The sequence below is a fragment of the Mus caroli genome, chromosome 15 (assembly GCF_900094665.2).
Source record: "Mus caroli chromosome 15, CAROLI_EIJ_v1.1, whole genome shotgun sequence".
Classification (NCBI taxonomy): Eukaryota; Metazoa; Chordata; class Mammalia; order Rodentia; family Muridae; genus Mus; species Mus caroli.
In genome coordinates, this window is record NC_034584.1 from 22,935,988 (window position 1) to 22,954,523 (window position 18,536).

At 46.7% G+C, this 18,536-nt stretch overlaps 1 protein-coding gene across 1 annotated transcript in view; it reads left to right on the forward strand.

The window, feature by feature from the left end:
- Ankh (ANKH inorganic pyrophosphate transport regulator) overlaps positions 1-18,536 on the forward strand; it is a 127,134-nt gene that overhangs the window by 67,057 nt on the left and 41,541 nt on the right. The window contains exon 2 of the mRNA XM_021183678.2: positions 9,376-9,592. Within this exon, the coding sequence (XP_021039337.1) occupies positions 9,376-9,592 (217 nt within the window). The remainder of the gene's footprint in view (positions 1-9,375; positions 9,593-18,536) is intronic.

Sequence of the window (18,536 nt, forward strand, 5' to 3'; positions counted from 1 at the left end):
CAACTCTCCATTCATACTCTTCTGGGTCACCACCTCCAAGAGAGATACCCCTTTTTCCCTCGAACATATCCTCATCTTTCTTTTTCTTTTAGTTTATGTATATGAGTGAGTGTTTTGCATGTGTTATGTTTCTGGGGCCTGTGAAGATCAGAAGAAACCTTGTGAACCCCCCAAGTGGGTGCTGGGAATTGAATGTGGGTCCTCTGGGAGAACAACCAGTGTGCTCTTAACCACTGAGCCATCTATGTACTCAAGACCTGCTCCTTCCCTAGGTTTTGTTGTTGTTGTTGCTGTTTGCTTGTATTTTGTTTTGTTGGGGGTGGGTGGGGGGGGACACCAGGTCCACATACTGCTGCCTGCTAGAATACTTGGATTGGTCTCATGGAGTCCTGTGCAGGAAAGCCCAGCTCTCTTGAGCTCATGAGTGCAGTGGCCATGTTGAATCAGAGGACAGCATTTCACAGCTCTCCTCCCCATCCTCCACCTCTTCCATTCTTCCTGTCCCCTATTCCACAGTGAGCCTTGGGGTGGGACCATATAGATGCTCCATTTAGGGTTGAATATTCAATACTCAGTTATTTTCAACCCTTTGAGGACCAGTTAAGAATCTCTGTGTCAGTTGCTGTCAGAAGCTTCTCTGACAATGACTGCGGGCAGCACTAATATGTACAAATACTTAGCGCTTGGATGACATAGCCACAGTAGGTTCTCCTTAGGACCTTTGACCTCCCACGCCAAAGACCTTTGGGCAAGGTTTCAATACCAAGCATGACCCCCACCCCACAAGCAGGCCTCCAGATCCTATCCAAAAATCTTTGCTTATCCCTGTAACTTTTATGATACTGGAGCACCAGAGGGCTCCACACAAGAGCTTTCTTTCAAGGAATCCAGACTCGCCAATAGACTAGCAAGCCCCAAGGATCCTCCTGTGTCTTCCTCTGCAGCCTGAAATTACAGGCACGTGTTCCAAGAGCAGACTTTGCTTAGATGTTAGGGCTCTGAAGTCGGTCTTCATGGTGGCATGGCATGAACTTTCCCAACCGAACAATGACCCCATCCCTCCTATTGTTTAGGTCTGGCATGAATGAATAGCATCTTGACATATTAACCAGGAATTATTATTTGAGGACCATGTGTCTGAGTAATGTAAAAAGCTACAAGGAAATAAGATGTTTTGATAAAAATGTCACATCATGGTGAAAAATGAGATTTTTTTTTTTTTAAGAGCACCGGAAACCTTTGGTGTTTTATAAGAGGACACTAGAATTTTCTGATTTTTTTTTTTTTTTTAAGATAAGCTGGAGGATGGCCCTGGGCTGCTCTTGATCCTTCTGTCTCCCACCTGCCAGGTGCAGGGATTGTAGGCATGCAAGCAGCGAGCGCTAGAGTCGTCTTAGTAATATACTCCTTCTTTGTCAAGCTTCCCCCAGTTAAATTTGGCTGAGCCGATGATGCTCATATCTAAATAAAGGATCGGGAGAGCTGACAAGAGTTTTGCGACACTAAAATATGTCCCTTCATGATTAAATCTGTTTTCAAATTAGGAGGGTCATTTTAAAAACTGCATTTTATTACTTCAGACCTATGAAGATACAGATGGGAGCACACTGAATTAGGTCTCACTTTATTATACCTTGTCTGGTGGTTGGCATCTGTCTGTCTGTCTATCTATCCATCTATCTATCTATCCATCTATCTATCATCTATCTATCTTGAAACAGGGTCTCACTGTGTAGCTTTAGCTGGCCTGGATCTTGCCACATAGACCAGGGACTTACAGGAATCTGCCAGCTTTTGCCTCTCAAATTGGTTCTTTGTTTTTTTATAAGCTCTTCTCTATGGATCACAAATGGCAGTGACATCAGTGTCGCCTTTTGTCTGGACCAGGTCATCTCGGGGTTTTCAGGAAGCACTAAATATGGACCTACAGAGCAGAGCCCTGTTTGACTGCTGAAGAGACCAGGCTCATTTGCCTGCTGTTCCCTTCAAACCACAGCCTCATGTGTGGGTGTCAAGCTCTTGGCTGGAGCTCCAGCTAGACAGAGCTGTATAGATCCTTGAAAAAATAAAGTGGAGCTGGAAAACTACTGGGAAGACAAATGATCCAATTTAACTCCAACCACTTTTTAAAATACAGATGAACAGAACAATAACAGTGGAAAAGTACAGGATCCAGGAACCCGGACTCCTGGGGAGGACTGCCCTCCCCAGTGGCTGGCTATCCCAGTCACCCCACAGGTGGCTATGCCTAGCTAGCCGTGCTGGTCCCGATACAGATATCACCTTCCTGAAGATGTCGAATTCCGGAAAGATTTTTAAACTACACTTTAGCTGTTTCATGGTGTGATGGGGGTAACAGACACCCTGCAGCTTTAGAGAGAGAAATCATCTATTATCAAAGGGCTTAGAAAACAGCCTGGACCATCTCCACACAAAACAGACGATTGTCTAGCCTGTAAGCCCTACGACTTCCTCTAAACCCAAGGTGAGACATATGAAGGAACATCTTACTAAAAAAATAAAACATAAAAGCGGGACTTTCAGCAATGAATATCAGACCCCAACTGGAAACCTTGCAGAACCTGAAAAGCCATTTCTGAATGACCAGGGAGATGAGTTTTCTGATAAGGCCCTGGACTTCGGGGGTGGAGCCCTGAGCTCTAGGCACTTACTGAATTGCATAGCCATCCATCTTGAATACCCTGTTCCCTCCCCATCCCTCTCATCAGAACTTGGAGAGCCACAATGGCTCACTCACCTTCTATTTTTGTGGGTGTGTTTGCTGTTCCCGGGGTTGAACCGAGGTCTCCTGTATACTAGGTGAGCACTCTATCTCTGAGCCAGACTACCAGCCCAGCAACTCAGCTCTTAGCTGGCTCTCACATTGGCTCTAGGTCTTATCCTCTAAGCTTGATTTTCTTCTTAAGTAAATTCCTCAACATGATTTGACTCTGTCAGGGAATAGTTTGCCCTCTTTTCAGACACTTCTAAAGCAAGTGAAAGGGGGGAGGGGTAGGAAAAACCCGATGTCTGAGTCTTACACTTACAAGGCTAATCATGTGGCCCAGTGCTGCATTCTATTTGTGTCCCTGTGACTACAGCTGAGAGCCAGCTGGGTGCCCAGTCCTGTGGGGCCAGAGTGTGACAGAGCAGAAATATCAGGGGACACCCTGTCTGTCCACCCGGAAAATATCAGAACCGCAAGGACAGGGCTGTCTACCTGCCATCACTTGGCATATTTTAAATCCATAAAAATCTACCACGAATTGTTTTTGGTTTTTTCTTTGTAACCTATAAAACCAAGCCCACAGCTGGGATTCTACCCATTAATGGTCATGTAGGAGCTCATATATAGATAGATCATTCATCTTTGTTCCTGTGTTACACTCAGACATTCGTGGTATTAAGTAAATAATGAGAATCGATGGCAAATAAGCCAAGTCAGACTGTGCTTCAAGGTGAGCCCAGTGCACATGGTTTGTGCAGCTGGGGGGTGGGGGTGGGCTGGGGTGGGGGACCTGGGCTGTGTATAGATGGTTGCAGAACAGGAAGGAGAGAAGCAGAGAGAAGAGGGTGGCTAGTCAAGAGGTTTCTTTCTGAGATATGCCCACGTAAACCTTGATAGGAAGAAGCCAGGTCAAACAGGAAAAGGAAGCTGTGGATATGAACAAGGCCCCACAGTAGTTTAGAGGATATCTAAGCCAGGCCCTAGATAGATATCCCTTGACCTACCAGTTGAGACTAGCCTTTATGTTGTAACTGCAGTGAAGCGGTGAGGAAAGGCCGGGGACACGGGTGTTTTGTTTAGTTCTCTGGTGTCAGGGAACAAGCAATCAGAAATTTAGTCTCACCTGATGGCCTCATTACAGAAGAACTAGAGGCCGAGTCCTTCTAAACTGAATGAGGGCTACCATAAGCGGGATCAGAAATGGCCGAGCTACTCAGCCCCATGGAGGCTGGGACCACCCTAGCAGCTGGCTGTGTTCTGGACTGGGCTTCAGCAGTTCTCCAAGTCGAGGTTTGCAGACGCAGCGTAAGAGTAGAGTGGAGATATCTGCAGACGACTTCTCTGTGTTGATGGAGGTGGCTCATAAGAACGGCCTGAACTGTCACGGGTGTGGGATGACAGCAGGCTTGAGGGAACGGGTGACTTATCCTGAAAGATTGCTGTCTGCAGCTTAGCAGACTTGTCTGATCTCCCAGATCCCAGGTTAAACATTGGGGGAGGGGCTGGTGAGATGGCTCAGTGGGTAAGAGCACCCGACTGCTCTTCCGAAGGTCCAGAGTTCAAATCCCAGCAACTACATGGTGGCTCACAACCATCTGTAACAAGATCTGACTCCCTCTTCTGGAGTGTCTGAAGACAGCTACAGTGTACTTACATATAATAAATAAATAAATCTTTAAAAAAAAAATTGGAGGAGTTTAGGATTTCCTGTCCTAGACAGTTCATCTGGAGCGGTCAGCTCAGACCTGTGAGATTTCATAGGTGTTTCTCTGGGGAGCGGGAGGGAGGGTAGTTTTTACTTAATGTTCTGTGGTCTGGAGAACTTGGTGTATCAAAAAACAAAACAGCACGTAGGCAGCCATGAGTCTGGAGAGTGCTAGGGTAGGGGACACAATAGGATAGGGCAGGTACCCGAAGGCCGTCAGTGTTTCTGGGAAGCTGCTACGTAAGTCACACTCTGCACTGCTGCTGGGGCCTGAAGTCTGAGGAAAGACCAGTGCTGTTCCGTGTGGGACTAGGTCTGAACTGTGAGCAAGGGGCAGTGTCACCTTTACATGTCCTGGGGAGCTGTTAGGTCTGGCCACAGCCTACACTCAAGTGCCTTTGCTTTGGGAAACTAGAAAGGTTTAAGAGCCAGCCTTGAACTCACAGGTGAACCTAATTCTGACATCATGAAGGCCTCATTCGTCCTGATGACGCCTGGGTACTTTTTTTGAGCTGAATTTTAAGGCCACGGCTATTTCTCTTCCCTAGCCACTGCAGCCTCTTCTGGACTTGGGTTAAGATATCGCTGGGTTTCGAGCAGCATTGCCAGAACCCTCTGACCTACTCAGTTAGCTCTGCAATGCAGCCTAGTCACGTGCCAGCAGGACCTAGAGGCCTGCATGCCCTTGACGGGTTTTGGTTTTTATCCCTAGAGACACACACGGAGGAATCTTGGCTTTCCCTTCCTTTCTATCTATAGCCTCCCAGAGGATCTCACAGTCTACTAGCTTTAAATGTTGTTGCCACATGGCCAGCCATCTCCTTCAGCCACTGTCCCCATCTTAGTGAGCACCGCACTGCTCATCTGTTTTCCCCTTTGTTCAAGACCACTGTCCCCCAAACTGTGTGCTTCTATCTGTCCGTACTACCCTACCATGCCACCACCTCTAGTCAGAGCTCTAGGTCTGCTTCTGCCCTTCTCTCTCCAGACCACTCCTGTCACAGAACTACCTTCTTCCCCTCTCTGGGGTGATCTGCTCTTGTCAATCCTCGTTGTCTGCGCTTTGCTCCTTAGCGCTCCTTGCCCCCCACCCCCACCAGGCCTTCCCCATGGTCCTTCATCCAGCTGCCTCCTCTCCTGGTGTCAGTCCCACTGCTACCTTATAGGGGTTCCGTTGTCTCTCCAGATGAGCTCTTCCTAGAACTGCTCAGCTCATGGGCACATTGCTTTTCTTCAGTCCACACCACAGTGGATGTTTATACTTCATACATGTTTATCACATTCTCCAGCCTGTCTGTCCTTCTTCCGTGCATGGGATACCCTGCCAAACTGTGGTTCTGGGGATAAAGCAGTAAACGCAGGTCCCTGCTCCCCAGAGCTCAGGAAGACAGAGGCAAAGTATGATAAATGAAAGAGGGGCGGGGTGGAGACAGACTTTCACACAGCAGGTGGCTGCAGGACACTTCAAAGCCTAAGGGGTGGTAAGAAGCCAGGTGGTAAGAAGTCATCACAAATACCGGGAGATGGATGATTTGTCCCGTATGTGGTTTGGAAGGAATGTAAACTGTTCAGAGGACAGTTCATTTCAATCCATCTCTCAAAAGAGCCAGGAAGATTAAGTTAAAAAGTCAAGCGTGCAAACAAAGCCATAAAATAGAAGAAAATAATCTTATTACAGATGGGTAAAGAATAATTGCAAAGACTAAAGGTGCATGCAACAAAGCCCATGAAACGACCAGTAATAGCAATGCTTCCTCTATCGATAAAATCATGAAATTAATAAATTGGACAGATTGAAAGAAGTTGCTACAAATGGGAATAGAAAGCAATAAGACATTAAGGTAGCCCATGTCCTTAAGCCTGCAGCTTCTTATGCATCTTTCATATTAGAATCAGGATACGCTTTGTTTTAATGAAGCATTGAACACCTTGGCCGTAGATCAGTAGGATGTCTCACAGGCGGCAGTGTCTCATAATTACAAGTCCTTGCTCCCGGCGTCCTTTCTAGTGTAGTAACTGCTTGGTGCTCCCGTGCACAGCCTGCCTCTCTCTCTTCCAAGGTTCTGAGTGACCCACTCAGCAGTTAAATGATAGAAACAGATTCCTGCTGACCTCTGCCTGGGTGAACCCCATGCTCTTTCCTCAAAGTGCCATAATTGTTGGCCTTACTGAAACTTCCCAACCTTGCGGACAGCCATCATTAGCTCTGCCCTTCCCACATGCTTCAGCTCCAGGTTTAAGACTCAGCTCAGGAAGTGTTGGTGGAAATAGAAGTGCAGCCACAGCTGATGGGTTGCAGTGATTGTTGTTTGGTTTTTTTTTTTTTAAACAAAAAAAATCTAATGCTTGTCAAGAAAACATTACATAGGCATGCTACTAAGTGTGTTTGAAGCTTGTGCTAGATAATGTCATTTAAATTTTAACATGCTTTTATGCTCTAGAAACAAACAGTCCACGGGCTGGTGAGACAACCCAGCAGGACAAGGTGTTTGCCACCAAGCCTGACAAGTTTGGTTCAGTTCCGGGAACCTACATGGTAGAAGAGACCTCACTTCTGCAGGTTGCCCTCTTACCTCCAGATCCATGACCTGTCATGTGTGTACACACATGTATACACACATGCACACATACTAAATAAATACATGTTTATTTAAAAATCAAAAACCATAGATTAGAGGAAAGATGGGGGGAAGGTTTCAACTAGACCAGTTATGAGACCTGAGCAGGCATTCCATGGTGTGACATTGGTACTGTGGATTATACAGGCTCTGGGAGGCTAAGAAGCTATTCAAAACTGTTCACAAGACCTGAACTGAACACTGTGAATTCGTGAGCATATGCTTTCTGAAGAGGGGTGCAGCAGCAGGATGGGGGTGAGGCAGGAGAGCAAAGACTGGTGTCTGTTGGGGTCTACTTCCAAATCCTGTGGGGAATTGTACCAGAAGTGGCCGTAGAAGCAAGGAGCTAGTCCTCATAAGGAGAACCTATCTCTTGGGTTCCTGCCACCTGGGGATCTGTGAGACCTGCACCTCGGATTCCCACTGGACTAACTGCATAGGTGATCAAGTTGGTAAGCTCAGAAGCATAGTGGGAGCCCTCGTATCAAACGCAAGATCCATCCCCAGGGCATCAGTAACTAGGTTTTTAGTTTTCCCTATGGCGTTAAGTAAGGTATTTGATTTGATTCATTTTGACAGAAGGAAAAGTTTGTTTCAAAAAAAAAAAAAGTTATCACTGTTTTCCAAACAGTTTTTTGGGGGAAAGTTCAAGTACAAGGAAGAAGAAACGAATTCAAAGAACAGTTGTCAAAAGCTAGCTTTATAATTCCAGCTTTGGCAGCAAGTGCGGCTCCCACCTCCCAGTAGAGCCTTGCTTGAATGCTTTGCTCCATAAGTGTCCGCCACCTGACTCGGCAGCATCTCTAGTAAAGATGATGAAGCAATGTCTCCAGGAATCGGAGCCCCTGGGTCTTGCTCATTTCTTCTGTCCTCCTGAGAAGCCTAAACAGATAGTGTGTTATAGTAGAGACTCACGAAATGACCCAGCATGTGCGTGTGTGCACATGTGCGTGAATGCACATACTCACTCATCATAGCATGTCTGCAGTCTGAATACATTTTATAAGCAGTTGATATTCAATCGTACCTGAAAGGGTCTCATCCCTGCTTAGTGGTGCATAAACTAAACAGCATGTTTTACAATTCACAGCCTTAGAGCCAGTGAAACATTGAATGAGTTGCTTTGTTAAACATTTGGTGTACTGATTCTTAAATATTATATTATATGTTTGTAGAGCCATCTTGGATTTGGTAGGCAGGTCCAGCCTTTGCTTCTTTCGTGAAGTCGTTGGTCCACTTAGTTCTCTGACGCCACCTCTAAGGAGTATTGCAAAGTGGCACTTAGGCTGCGCCACAGCTGTTTATGGAGAAAATTATGAACCACTATCTGTTAAGTAGAAATGGAACAGACCAGAAAAATGCACCTCTGTTTTGAGCCAGCGGACTGAATATCGCTTTTATGAATGTGTCTATGTGTCTGTTTGTCGGAAGAGCGGACACAATGGGTAAAAGCTTTAGGGTGTCGTTAGTGATGACTCTGTGATGGCAGATGCATGTCATTAGACTTTAGGACACAGACTGAAGTTGAGTGATGGCTGTGTGTCAGTACAGGGACATCACTTATACAGGGTCCCTCTCTGGGCCAGGATGCTGATGGTTGGGGGGTTGCTGTGCTTGTGGGCTGTGGGGACACACCTGTGGAGAAACCTGTCATTTTCCACTCATCTTTCCAAGAACTTAAAGTTGCTCTAACAGTAACGTCCATTGTAAAAATGGGTAACTGCTGTGGGAAGGGAGGAAAAGGTCTGGAGGGAGGGGATAGCCAGGAGCAAGAGAGGGTGACAGAGAAAAGAGGGATAGTGTATTACATACAACATGCTTCTCTTATGTGGATCCAGATGTAACTGCACACGCACACATGTGACAGGAAAGCAAAACAGGGATATTCTAGGAGGAGAATGAGGACCAGAGAAAAGGGGTCAGGTGAACGTGTGGAGGTGAATATTAGCAGAGTAGCCCAGGCTGGACTAGAACTCAAAAACCTCCAGTGTGTTGGGATTACAGGCATGAGTTACTACACCAGGCTAGGAGTTCCAAACATCCCCTTTTAAGTGATAGCTCTTAGAACTATCTTTTGCTACAAACACTTGTTGGGTTGATTGCTTTCCCAATGGGCAAATATCACCTCCCCTGAGAAGTGCTCAGACTGAAGCTAATGTGGACCAAACCAGAAAAGCCAGTATTTTCTATAAACTTAGGAGTAGATTCACTCCGCACACTGCCCACCGTTTCCCCGGGAAACACAAGTCCCATGTTGGTGGTGGGACTCTGCAGAGATGTGGTTCTGTGTCTTATGTTTGCCTTGGCTCTTCTCTCCCTCACAGGCCTTGAACCGGGGCATCGCTGCAGTCAAGGAGGATGCAGTAGAGATGCTGGCCAGCTACGGGCTGGCGTATTCTTTGATGAAGTTCTTCACAGGGCCCATGAGTGACTTCAAAAATGTGGGTCTGGTGTTTGTGAACAGCAAGAGAGACAGGGCCAAAGCCGTCCTCTGCATGGTGGTGGCCGGTGCCATCGCCGCCATCTTCCACACCCTGATAGGTAAGACTCCTGCCTTCTCAGCATTTCGGTTTGGTCATTTCATTTTCTTCTCAATTGTTTTTAATATAGTTGTAGGCTAAGTGGCTTCTTCAGCAATTATTAAACCTTTCTCATGAAGACTTCAGATAGAAGAAGGAATGGAGTCTGTACTCCTAGATCAGTAACATTTTAAAACAATTTTCCTTCCCTGAAATGCTGTAGTTTTGTGCCTCTGATACCCAGAGTCAGAGAGTGAGTGTTTTTTTTTTTTATTAGTGGGTGCCTGTACCTAGGAGGTAGACAAGATGGCCGCAACTCAAGAAGAAAGGTATGGTGGATGTTATAGTGAACTCATGCTTATCAGTATTGAGAACCAGCCAATGACAGGTTTTGAAATTAATTTGCTCCAGGGTTCCTGGGCGCTCCTTTATTCAAAAGCATGACTAAAAACCCTGAAACAAGAAAGCTAGGTTCTGGCTACAGCGGTTGTGTACAGGTTTCTGAAGACCTAGGAAAAGCACATTGTATCAGAGCAGGGCTTCCTCTGGGGCCTTCTTGGTGACCCTAGAGCCTCATGAGGTGCAGTTTCAGAGTATCCTGACTTTAAAATAGCTCTGTCTAACTGGCATAAAATTAGCAGGGCTCATCTATGGAAGCTGGTTGCCCAGAGCCCTTCGAGTGGTGCTTCCTAGGCCCATTGTGTGCCTTAAGTGGCTGCAGGTTGTATGAGAAGCGTGAATGTCACAAAGTAAAGGAGCCAGAGGATTAACCAAAGCACTTATAGTGTATTCATTCGCAGAAAGCCGGTGTTTGCTCACGGAATTGTGAATCAGAAAGTCAACAGGGGAAAGGCCTTGGTGGTTTTCCTTTCTAAGATGGCAGGGGATTTTGTTGTAAGAGGAGTGCAGAGGAGAGGCTGGCTGATGGTGTACCCAGCCGGGCCCTGAGATGGCCATTTCAGTGGTGCTTAAGGACGCAGGGAGTGGTGACAGCACCTTTCTTTCTATCCACATCACACACCCTTGTGGTGAATGTTAGGAGGAAACATTCCTGCTGCTGCATCGGAGCCATTTCCAAAGAAGGTGCATATACTGAGAGATGGCGTGCATTGTAACACAAGGGTCTTGTCTAAAGGAGTAAAGTATATTCTTCTTGCTATTAGTCTTTTTATCTGTGCCCTAAATAAATCCAGCTTTCCCAGTTTTGGCCCAGTTGGATGAGACTATCTGACAACTACCAAGAAAGAGAAGCTGAGCAGACTGTTATTGGCAGTCATAAGGAAAATGTTGAGTCTAAGATGTAGCATTGTATTATATTAGATTGTATTTTTGAAAGAAGATCTCTGGAATACAAAGCACCTCTGACGTGTTCTATAGCAGAGATTAACCTTGAACTCCTGATTTTCCTATCTTGCCCTTCCGAACTCTGGTATTATAAGGCAATGGGGGCTAGACCACAGAGTCACAAGCATGGCAGGCAAGCATTCTCCTGACTGAGATGTAGCCCCAGACCATTGGTTTCTCCATTTAGAAATGAAATTTTAAAATGATATGATCTTAAAATTAAATCAAAGGTGCTCTTTATCCCACTTACACTAAATAATTATTTTATTACTCTTGACCTGTTTTTATAGCTAATACTTCTCTTCCTCCCATCAAACAAATGCTCATCCTGCTTTCCAGGGAAGCACACAGCAGTTGGTTTCAAACGCCTACATTTAGATTCTCGGGATTTTCCCTCCGCTGCCCGGCTGGCAACCAAAATGTTGATCTGTCCCATGCCTGCTCTTGTGCTTCAGGCATCTTTGCACGTTTTCTTTCCTTGTTCTTCTTTCAAGAGTCTGTGAGCTCTCACCCAGTCTCTACACTGTCTTGTCTGTCTGTATCTAGGTTCCCAGTAGTCACTTTTCTTATCTATTAATGTCTACTATTTCTGTGTAGCATTGATTCACAGTTTTAGCCCTGCCATACCTTTTCTGCTCTGTTTTCAGTTAATGGCCAAATTTGTGCTTCCTTTTTGCTTTGCTCTTTACGAGTTGGTTTCACTCTTTAAGACGTCCCCAGCACGAGGCCTTCTTTACACTAAATGGACGTTCTTGCTGGCAGAGTTCATCCATTTTCCTACGTGGTAATGCTAAGAACGGAATGTGGGACATTTTACCTGTGGGAAATGCACTGTTCTGTATAACCAGTATCTGTCTTCCTCTTTGAACGGTGAGATGCCACTCCATAAATGATCCTCCCGGGACTATAGAAGAACAAGAGTTAGGCTTACCACTGTTCCACTTCAAAGTGACCAGGTCACCCCTCTCGGTGCCCAATGGAATGTGGGCTGAGCAGATCATGCTAGCATCCCAGAACCTTAAGTAACTAGAAGGAAATGTGTGCAAAAGACACAAAGGCCAGCTGTATGCCCTCCCTAAGTAGGTGTAGCCAGTGGGAAGGGGTGTGTGTTTGTGTGTGTGTGTGTGTGTGTGTGAGAGAGAGAGAGAGAGAGAGAGAGCAGTATCCATTTCTAGAGCTCTAGCATAAGCCAATTTCTGCCCAAGAGAGCGTTGAAAGATAACAGAGTAAACCAAAGCAAAGCAGGGACCATTCCCACCTGAGACTTGAGAAGAGTTAGGACCTGAAAGCCATAACACAAAGGGCAAGCGCTTGTAAAGGAAATGAAGAGAAGGTGGGCACTGCCATGGGTTTGCAACACAGAGGACACAGGGCAAACTGAGTCTAGACCTGAATGTAACAGGTGGAGGGTGGCTGACATGTGCTAAAGCCAGACCATATAACGAGGGAGCAGAGCTTAGAGCCTGAGCCTGGGAAGGGATCTGCTGGAAGAATGGAAAGCAGAGAGGCGGGGGTGGGGGTGGGGGGGGTGTTGGGAGATCATCAGGCATCGGGGAAGATCAGTAAAGAGAGAGGACGCCATTAAGGGAAGTGTTGTGATAGGGTGCCCAATACTCCGTATGTCTTTATCACCCTCCGCACCTTTGTGACGCCTCAAGGCTATCCGTGTTTACTCTAGTGTTTGTTCAATATAGCTTTAACTAACAGAGGTCACTATGTTCTTAACGTGCATCTTTTAAACCTCATGGTCTCTAAAAATCTTATTTCACATTTAGAAAAATCAGCTATGTTTTGAAACTATGCATTATGACCTTGGTGTGAACTGATGCCTTGTTTAGTCAGGTCTCTAAGGTCTTTTTTTTTTTTTTTTTTTAATACTGTGTGGCACTCAGTGATGTTTCCAGAGACTGCAGAACCCCGTCACAACCAGTGTTGACTTCAGCTGAGTGACCTGGAACATGCTAGTCTTTGCAGTACTGGTGCTGATGACCTGCCAATCCCTGGGGATCATCTTCACTGGGAGGGGCTTCAAGTTGAACCATGTCTATATCTGACTAGCTGGCTACAGATGTAGCACCTTAGGTTCCTCAACCCGATGTCATCTCTGTGCACCAGTTAGTGGCTACACGACTGTGGTCCCTAGACACTCTTGTAGTACCATCTGTTATTAATTGTTCTTGTCCCAGTAAAGGAAAGAACCTGTCGTGGGTCCTTCTCATTGCATGTACAGTAGCTAACGTCGACTTCTTCCTTGTGTGTCCTGCTTGTGGTTTTCTGGGTTTCTTTTGTCTTTTCATCACTGGACATAGCTGGAGCAGATTCCACCCGACACATAGGCCGTTCCCCAGGAAAGCTTGTCAGGGAATGATGGTCCCTGTTCTTCCTCAGAGGCACCTGAGCAACTCAGGCCTCATGCCATGGGAGCAAGAGGAGACAGCTGGAACTCTGTCAGATTTGGCAGGCTTTAAATCTAGAAGATTCCTTATCTGTCAAGTTCCTGTCAGCTCCGAGCACACCCACAGCCTGGCTCTAGCTAGACTTGCAGGAACTTCAGACATATTTGTTGGGTGGCTGCCACTTAGCATCATCCCTCTGGAGTTTTAACCATAGCTGTGACTTCTTCCTTGGACTCACCAGAGAGAGACAGGGTTTGCCACCACGATCCTTGAGTTAAGCCTGGTAATCACGGTACAGGTGACACCCAACCTGTCTCGAGGACAGGTCAATGACCCGATGTTGTAGTTAGTGTGCCCTGAGCCCATGTTATTTTCACCTCCAAGGACATTGTGAGGCTTGCGACTTCCTTGTTCATAGGGACAGAGGGACCTGTTGCTGTGGGTTTAGCTTTTGGTATGTTTGTTCCCAGTGGGAGCCTGATTCATGCTCTGGAGGAGCCAAGGAAGCCAGCAGGGGAACTGAATATGCATGGACTCTTACCATGGGGAACTAAAATGATCTCTACTAATTTCTAGATTGGGTCTGTCTGTCTGTCTTACCTTTTTGGACTTCCTGCTTACTCATGAATCACAGACTCACCCTATGAAGCCATGCTGGGATCCACATGGAAAGCCTCACCGGTCAGAGTGTTAGGAATAATCAGTTTCATTTATTATCTGAAAAGCCACCGCGGGGACGGGATGCCTCTCAGTTTGTGAACTGCCAAGCATGCACAGAGCTCTGGATCTGATGTCCAGATGTGATGCTGCACACCTGTGATCCTCCTTGGGAGGTAGATGCAGAGGGGACCAGAATATCAATTACATCCTCATGACAGAGTGAGTTTGAGGCCAGCCTGCACCTCCTGGGACTTTGTCTTAAACCAACAAAACCAAACAAGGCAGCAAACAAAAGCCACCGCAGAACTCTCGGTGACTTAGAAAGCAAATGTTTGTTTCTCTTGTTCTCCAGATCACTGGGCGGGTGATCCTTTTGGACTTTTCTGGACCCACACCCCTGTTGTCAGTTGAAATCAGGATGTGGGCGTGCTGGTGCTGAGGGAGCCCTCTGGGCGTGGCCGAGTGGCCTCTGCTGAGCTCTTATCCTCACTCTGTATCCTTCCTTGTCTGTCTGTCCGGTCCATCGGTCGCTTTGCCCCATTGCCTGGCCTTTTTGAGACGGCTGTGGCTAGACTCCAGGTGGCAGGTGGAGGCACAAGTATCCTGAAGTCAAGAGTCAGAGGTATTACACCACCACACTGTTTGCAGCCTACTGACTGGAACACATTGCTGGCCAGCCCAGGGCCGAGGGGTGGGCACATGAACTATTTAGTGTGTGGTAAAGGGAACTGAGAAATCAGAGTGTTGCTATAGAGACAGGAGAAACTCAGGACACTTAGACAATCACTTCTTTTGGACATGATGAGTCCATCCATGTGTTTAATCTGTAGTTATCACAACCTGGGTTATATCCTGTTCACTCAGTTATACAATGTACCCTCTGGTGAGAAGCCGGCGGCCATAGTAACTTGTGAGTCCCACTTTGCCAAGTATACCAGTGAGTCTTGGGTGCCATGTTATGACCTCGTGTTTACTTGCTTATATTATTATGCATGGTTCCAGGATCTTTCTTCTCCAAGGTCTTGTCCATATGTTCGCCCCCCCCCCACACCGCCCCGTCCCTGTGCTTTCCAGATAAACAACTCATAGTACAGAACTTAGTAGTGGAATCTAATTATATGTCAGTGTCCCAGCCCTCATGCAGAAAGCTGTCCCCTGCACAGCTGGGTGACTGGCACGGTGCCTCATATGAATAAGTCATTCAACACATATTTGTCGAAGAGATTTAAATGTGATTTATCAGCCAGTAAGTACACACTCTTTGGAAGCAATACATACATTAGAAACCCAGGATGAACTTGCACGCTCCTACAAAGGCCTCATAAGTAGGACTCAAAGGGTCAGTAAATAGTCCTAGAGAGGCTTTTACACACTGATACCTTAGGAACTTGAATTAGGTCAGGTGTTCAGAATTTTACACCTTGGAAATGTGCGGATTATAACTTACTCAAATAGATGGGGCCTCAGTTGTCTTTTGTATACTGCCTTTCATTGAAGTGAGTATTTTATAGTTTGCAATAAGTACCAGTAACTATTAGCCCTGCTGGTTTGAGAACAACTGATTGCAAAAAGGGCTGTCCTCCGTTGGCTGAGGGTATTGGATCTATAAGTTTTTAGGGCCTTCCTCCCTTTGTTTGATCTGGTTTAAAGCGTCCGACCAGGACATAGGTCAAGCAAGTGTCCCGCTGCTGTTTGCAGTCATGAAGCCTGCTTGCATCTGTTCCAAAATGTTGTTTAATTGTTGCAGGGCACTCTCGGTAAGGCAGTGGTTAGAAAACACTCTTGGTAAGGCAATGGTTAGAAGCTGAAGCTCACTGAACATTGCCAAGGCAGCTAGAGCAGTCACCAGAGACTCTATATGCAAAGCATCTTACACAAATCACCACAGCCACCAGCTTCAGCTGGGTTGGAAATAGCTCAACAGCTGGCACGAGAGAGTGGAGTCCGGGAACAGGAGAAATGGGATGCAAACAGGTCCCGGGATTTTATACACACAATGTCTAGGGTGGAAACAGCTACTGAGGTACAATCAGATTCCTCTACCATAGAAAAGATAAATCTGGAGAAAAAAAAAAAGGCTGTCTTTGGTCCCCAGGTTTCCTCTTCAGTAGCTGAAACAGGAAGGTTCTAAAGTAGAAGCTAGAAAACTAACCCTTGGACCCACGAATCCCAGATGCTCCTGAAGCCGGGCCCAGGGAGCTGGGCAGGCCCTGGAACTGGAAGAACAAGGCAGTACTTACATTCCAGAGACAGAGCTGAGAGAAAGGCTTAAGAACCCCACAGGTCTATGCCATCATTCATATTTCTGTTTACCCCAGGTACCCTACAAAAAAAGCTCCATCTTGTTGCTTTATCGAAAATACATTATTGCAAGTGTCTGGATGTTCACATCTGCCAATTTCCCTATGGCCAGGCAACAGGTGCAGATCACATGCCCTGCTGTGAGCTGCACACATCTACGACCCTGGAGTCTTAAAACAAAAGCACCTTTCTTGGAAACAACCTGCAGTCATTTGTAGGGGCTGCTGTATCAAAATACTACAGACCGTGTAGCTTAAAGGAGAGAAATGTACAGTCTGGCAGGTCTTTAGGCCACAAGTCTGAGATCAAAGTACAGACAGGCCTGCTTCCTTCTAAACACGTTGAAGAGCAACTTGCCCTCTGCCAGCTCCTTGGTTCTGAGACTTTCCTGGCAGCCTTTGGTGTGGAGCTGTGTCATCGAGTCTCTGCCCTCAGAAGGACTTCCCACCCCCCTCCCCACCCCACCCACACCCCATACGTAGCTGTCTTTGTATCCAATCTCTCCCTTTTACAAGGTCACTAGTCATATAGTTGGTCACCCACCCACTCCTATATGACCTTATCATATATCTGCAATAAGTCTATGGCTACATATGGCTACAGTCTGAGGTCCAGGGGTTAGGATTTTGATGTTTGAGCTTCAGGGAGACATGGTTTGCTCATGTCACCATCACTCTGGCCCACAGCCTTCCCCTCTCCCATGATCCTCAGTATCATCCTGGGAGTCGGGTCCTGTCAGCTGGCATGCTCCATGGACCGTAACCTTTACCAGGGATTTCCACTCGCAGCTATTCATAGCAGCCCCGTGCTCTTGCGTGTGCCATCTCTGCCTTTATTGCAGGCGTTTCTGCCAGAGTAGGGGTCTCCTTGAAAGACCCTGCCCAAGTGAGCATCTGTCGATTGCATAGAAACACATACACAAGTAAATAGTGTCCGTGATTAAGAGACCATGGCTCTGCCTCCCAGCGTAGACTGTGTGTGAGATGCAGGACTCTTGCATCCGAGCTTTGAGTTTCCATCCGTTGAGCACTGGTCTGAATGTGTGTCTTACCTCACTACAGACTAAAGCTCTCATGCTGCCTTCCAGGGTCAGTTCAGGCCACCTGTCTGCTTCTCATCTCTGTCAGAGCTTCTGGTCCAAATGACAGCTGGGAACACAGCTGCCTCCTTCCCACCCCTCGCTGTAAGTCTCATCTCCTCATCCTCAGAGAAGGATCTCTGCTTCAGGATGTCCTCTCCCTGGGCTCCCTTTCTTGCCCCTCAGTGGCCTTGACAGAGATGCCACTCTCCCAACCTGACGCCTATCTTCACCTCTGTAGCTGTCTCTTGGTTCTCACCTCAACCCTGCCTTGCTCTCTGGACATGAGAACCCCCTGAACACAGCTCTTGTCCGGTATGACCTCTGCAGTTCCCAGTGACACGTCTCAGGTTCCTTCCTAAAGGCCACTTTCAAGGTTGCAGTATCACAAAATCCTTGTGACTCAAGACTGATCCTGATGATGGAGCACTATCTCCGCTGCCTAGTTTGTGGGGAGATAGGTCGCCCCTCAAATGCTGGCATGGGGGGGGGTTCTTCTTTTTCCCTTTAGCTCGCTTGTGTCAGATTCCTGTCTGGGTGTCACGTGTTTATACATTCACAGCTGTGAGAGCATAACTTCCATGTGGTAGCACGTGGAAAGCCCTGCAGAGCTTGGATTTGGTTTGTCTTAGCCTGTGTCAGTGAGATCAAAGCTAGCACAGCCTGCCCTTTTGAGGAGTCAGGTCCTCAAGTCCTGCCTCTCTTTCTTTCTCTTGCTTGTTGGGTTTGTATACAACCCACACATGTGTGTGTTGGATGTCCTCTGCTTTCAGCCTCACACCATGACAAGTCTTGACCCAGGACTCCTAGAATACCAACTGCATATCACTTTCTCCTGCATAGGACAATTCCAGCATTGGTCACCCTCCTCCCAAGAAGTGGCACTGAGCACTGACTGGCAAGTGTCACAAGCTCACTTGAAAACTTGTGAGGAAGACAGACACACGCTAAAGTCTATAAGTTTCCTTTGGGTAAATACCTAATAGTATTTAAGTATTTACTTTCAACTATTCCCATCAAGCATTCCGTCATAATAGCCAAATGCTATCACAGGTGCACAATAAGAAGTTGGGTAAATCAAGACTTAGCAGGCCGGGCGTGGTGGCACACGCCTTTAATCCCAGCACTGGGGAGGCAGAGGCAGGCGGATTTCTGAGTTCGAGGCCAGCCTGGTCTACAAAGTGAGT